The 5,000-nt window shown below is 41.9% G+C and overlaps 1 protein-coding gene across 1 annotated transcript in view; it reads left to right on the top strand.

Annotated features, from left to right (window-relative positions):
- csmd3a (CUB and Sushi multiple domains 3a) overlaps nucleotides 1-5,000 on the top strand; it is a 252,962-nt gene that overhangs the window by 210,151 nt on the left and 37,811 nt on the right. Inside the window, exon 56 of the mRNA XM_047808368.1 lies at nucleotides 640-822. Coding sequence (XP_047664324.1) covers nucleotides 640-822 — 183 coding nt within the window. The remainder of the gene's footprint in view (nucleotides 1-639; nucleotides 823-5,000) is intronic.

Genomic DNA, 5,000 nt, shown 5'->3' with positions numbered 1-5,000 from the left:
GACAGAGATATTTTACTGTAATTACAATTTGCAGCCAATATGTAAATTTTTTTTTAATGATAAAAAAAGAATTTAGAAATAGATTAAATAAATAATTGGGCTTTTTTTTTATAAATAATATTTAAGTACCAATCATTTTGTGACATCATAAATAAATAAATAGATAGATTAATTAATCGATTAATTAATTAATTAATTAACTGATTAATAAATTAATTAATTAATCAGTTAATTAATTAATTGATTAATCAATTAATTGATTAATTAATTAATTACTTATAATAATAGATATGTTTTATTTTTACATTTTATATTTTTTCATATTATTTTTTTAGAGCCAATTTTAGTATTAATTCTTTTTATCACCAGGGTTATCAGATGTGTGAACAATATATAAACATATTTTCTCCCAAAAGCCCTCTTGGCTATCCTCCAGGTGTGTGTGCAGGTGTGTGTACCGGTCAGAAGTGAGCTAAATATTCTCTATATAATATAAATATGACTTTAAAGACAGACAAGTACATGAAGGCTCTTTTTGGAACAAGATGTTATATAAAATAGGTCACTTCGAACCGTGTCACGGAGTGGAGACGTCTTTATGATGAATGGGTGGCATGATGTGTGTGTGTGTGTGTGTAGGTGATACAGCCGGTGAGTGCGGTGACCCAGGAACACCGGCTCATGCCACACGGGAAGAAGGAACCTTTCATCAGCGTGTTAAAGTTCGCTTCACCTGCGCCACGGGCCACACACTGTACGGCTCGGCCGAGCGCATCTGCTTTCCCAACGGCACCTGGTCAGGAAAACAGCCCACCTGCAAACGTAAGACCTTCTTCACTGTGTGTGTGTGTGTGTGTGTGTGTGTGTGTGTGTGTGTGTGTGTGTGTGTGTGTGTGTGTGTGTGTGTGTGTGTGTGTGTGTGTGTGTGTGTGTGTGTGTGTGTGTGTGTGTTGGCGTGTGTGTGTGTATGTGTGTGTGTGTGTGTGTGTGTGTGTGTGTGTGTGTGTGTGTGTGTGTGTGTGTGTGTGTGTGTGTGTGTGTGTGTGTGTGTGTGTGTGTGTGTGTGTGTGTGTGTGTGTGTGTGTGTGTCTGTCTGTCTGTCTGTACTTCCCTCTCTACAATAACACACATTTCTCTACATAAAACTTCTCCCATACCAACAATCTCCACTCCTGTGAATTACTTCATTATTTTTCCATAATGAACCACATACCTTTTCCCCCCTTCGTTCCACCCCAATGATTTTTTTTCCCCCGAACGCTCTGAGAAGGAAAACATCATGTTTTGTTTTTCTAGTAATGAATCCTGTTCGTTTTCATTTTAATTATCCTAAATTACTTTTTTTTGCTATAAAAATGTTAGAAAATATTAAATCCCTGAACCACAGCTCCAACCTGGAGGCCGGTGTTAATTAAAAAAAGGGTTTGATAGCATAGTTTATAGTTTCTTTTACATTAATGCTAAAGTACCCGATATCAGCTTGTGTGTGGAAGATATCGAGTCAGAAATCGTAACAATAATATGATGAAAAAACACTCGTAACAATTTTTTTTAAAATTTTTGGTTTGTTTGGTACATACAATAAACAAAAACAGCTTTTATTTAATTCATCTAATGTTCACTGGCCTCCTGGGGGTCCAGGTTTGTTCCCCGGACCTGGCACTGACCCAACCACTAAAGAGTTAACTCTCATGTCAGTGATGCTTCCCAAACCCAGGTAAAAAGGCAGGGATCGGCAGGAAGACCATCCGGTGTAAATATCTGTACCAGATGATCTCCTGGGGTGACCCTGAACAGAAAGAACCTGAAAGAACAACAACCCAGTGTTTGACCAGCACTAAACATACTTTAAATCCCAGTCACATATTTTCTACAAAAATGTGTAAGGGCTTAAACTGAGGTGAGAGTTCGACTGTTCAAGTAAATAAAAAAAAATAAGGGGAAATAAAAAAGGCATTTACATTTACAGCATTTGGCAGACGCCCTTATCCAGAGCGACGTACATACTGTAAGTGCTTAGATCTCTAACATTGAATACATTAATGCTGCTCACTAGGTTACATAATTAAGACACCATGAGTTTAAAACATTGTTCAAAGTTACAATGAAAATGTGTCAAAGTTGTTTTTTTGTTGTTGTTTTTTAATAAATGCAAAAGATAAGGAAAGAAGTGCTAGTTGAAGTGTTTCCTGAACAAGTAGGTCTTCAACCGCTGCTTGAAAATAGCCAGTGACTCAGCTGTCCGGACCTCTAGGGGAAGTTTGTTCCACCACCTTGGTGCCAGAACAGAGAAGAGTCTTGTAGTATACTTGCCTCTTACCCTGAGAGATGGTGGAACCAGTCGAGCAGTGCTGGTAGATCTGAGGGTGCGAGGTGAAGTGCGAGGAGTGATGAGGGCTTTGAGGTAAGATGGAGCTGGTCCATTTTTGTCTATGTAGGCCAGCATCAGTGTTTTGAATCTGAAGGATGAATCTTTCCTTACATTCTACAGTGGATCACAATTTCTTGTTTGCGATAATACTGTTGAAGTACTTTGTTTAAGGGCAACGAAATAAATTAAATCTAAAATCTTGAATAGGATTCTGCTGCAAATGTGCTATAGTCCTGGGACATTGTGATCATAAGTACAGGCTGCGTTTACTTAGTTCGTTTTTAATATAATTGGAAAGTGTGGGTGTGTGGGTGTGTGTGTGTTGTTATTCATTTTAAATTCTTGTGGCATCAGATATTAGTGAGATTTTACTCAGATGGTAACATAGTCATGCTGCTTGTATTCTTGGCGGCAGGCTAACTAAGAGAATCGCTAATTACAGCTAATTTACTGACCATTTGAGCTGCTTCGGTGGCCAATTTAGAGAGTGATCTGATGGGAATGTGCAAGCAAACAAACACAAGCTCACCATTTGCACCATTCATGCCTAATTATCATGCCCGTGTTTCTACACAGCGACAACACACAGGAGGATCTGAGGTATCGCGCCATGATGTTTGTGGTCACCGTTTTCACACATGTTAATATCCAGGTAGTGGGAATCACGTTGAATTGCTTTATATGAGTTATTATGGATATTTAGAGAATTTTGCAGATATCTTTATTGGATATCCGGAGCCACAAGAAAAGTGCCGGTGGTATAGATGCCAGATCAAATAGGCTAGAACCCTGTTAGAAAGGGGTTGGTGTGGGAAGTGGTACAGCGGAGAGAATAACCCTAGTACTTGTTTTGTTTTAAAGGCATCCCTGGCATTGAAACATGCTGGAAGGTCTGGGCTTTGATCACAGCGGCTCACAGAGTCGTGTCAACTGGACTTCTTTGTAGTTAGAATGAAACGTTTCACAACTCATACAAGCAGCTTCTTCAGTGCAAAATGCATGGAGAAGTCCAAACATTTACAGCATTTAGCAGACGCCCTTATCCAGAGCGACTTACATTTTTTATCTCATTTTTATACAACTGAGCAATCGAGGGTTAAGGGCCTTGCTCATGGGCCCAGCAGTGCCAGCTTGGTGGGCGTAGGAATCGAACTTACAACCTTCCGATTCGTAGCCCAACACCTCAACCACTAGGCTACCACATCCCAAAGCTCCGTGGTGGGGTTGCAGAGGTGTGTGTGTGTGTGTGGGGGGGGGGGGGGGTAGTACTCGGGGCAGGTGGAGGTCTTCAAGAGGTGGTGTCTAACTATCCCAAAAAAATGACACCTTCCTTTTCTTTGTCTGAGGCTTTGAACCAGAACAAGTTACAATTGAGACAGGATCCAGGTAAGGAGTTGAGGGATAGCGGTCTTCCTCAAGGACCTAGCAGAGACATTTGGTGGTCTTTATGATCGGTACAGAGAGATTCATAAACCGAAGAACATAATGATCGGTGGGTGTGGCTAAGGGAGAGTAAGAACAGGAACAATTAAGAGGAGAGCTGAGGAAAGTCCCATTAAATTTCCCAACTTGCTCCCTTGCCCCATTTCAGTACTGTATTTAACACATCCTTGTAGTCTTGTCCTCATTATCTGTACTTTAGGGAACCCCAGACATCATCTTAAGTGGTTCGTCATTAACATTTCAGCTCAAGCGAAGTTTGCTTCATGACCCCTCAGAGGGCCAAAGGATCGAGTCAACACAGGAGATTAACTAACTTGCCTGAAAAAAATTGCAAAATGAAGCAGTTTCATTTTAGGATGAAAAAAGCAGGAATAAGTGTTTATTACGATACACCAGAGCAACGAAATGTTTTAAAATCATAATCTAAACATAAAATCTGCTCAAACACCGACTTCATCAAGCATGTTAGTGCTTATTATCAAGTACAAGTGCACTCGTATTTTAGAGAGAATTGCTTTCCTGAACTTCCCTTATTCAGCAAGTGGCTATTTCGCAAGTTGGTAAAGGCAAGTTGTTGGGTCTTGTTCAGGAGTGAGGGAAGAACGGAGCGGGAGATCGACAGGCGGATCGGTGTATCCTCTGCAGTGATACGATCGATATACCGGCCTGTTGTGATCTACATTCCTACCCTCAAATATGGTCATGAGCTTAGGGTCATGACCGAAAGGACAAGATCCCGGATACAGGCAGCTGAAGGTTGGGTGGCTGGGTGCTCCCTTAGGGATAGGGTGAGGAGCTCGGTCACTCGGTAGGAGCTCAGAGGAGCTCAGAGTAGAGCCGCTGCTCCTCCACATCGAGAGTAGTCAGCTGAGGTGGCTCGGGCATCTGTTCCGGATGCCTCCTGGACGCTTCCCTGGGAAGGTGTTCAGGGCATGTCCAACCAGGAGGAGGCCCCGGGGAAGACCTAGGATATGCTGGAGGGACTATGTCTCTAGGCTGGCAAGGGAACACCTCGGTATTCCCCCGGAAGAGCTGGTGGAAGTGTCTGGGGAAAGGGAAGTCTGGGCATCCCTGCTTAGACTGCTGCCCCCGCGACCCGGCCCCGGATAAACAGCAGAAGATGGATGGATGGATGTTTTTTCTGCTGAAACAGTGACTAAATCTAAAGTACAACATTCATGGTGTT

Source organism: Tachysurus fulvidraco, chromosome 25 (genome assembly GCF_022655615.1).
Source record: "Tachysurus fulvidraco isolate hzauxx_2018 chromosome 25, HZAU_PFXX_2.0, whole genome shotgun sequence".
NCBI classification, from domain to species: domain Eukaryota; kingdom Metazoa; phylum Chordata; class Actinopteri; order Siluriformes; family Bagridae; genus Tachysurus; species Tachysurus fulvidraco.
The sequence above is the reverse complement of the archived record's forward strand: the minus strand, read 5'-3'. Positions and strand labels throughout refer to the sequence as shown.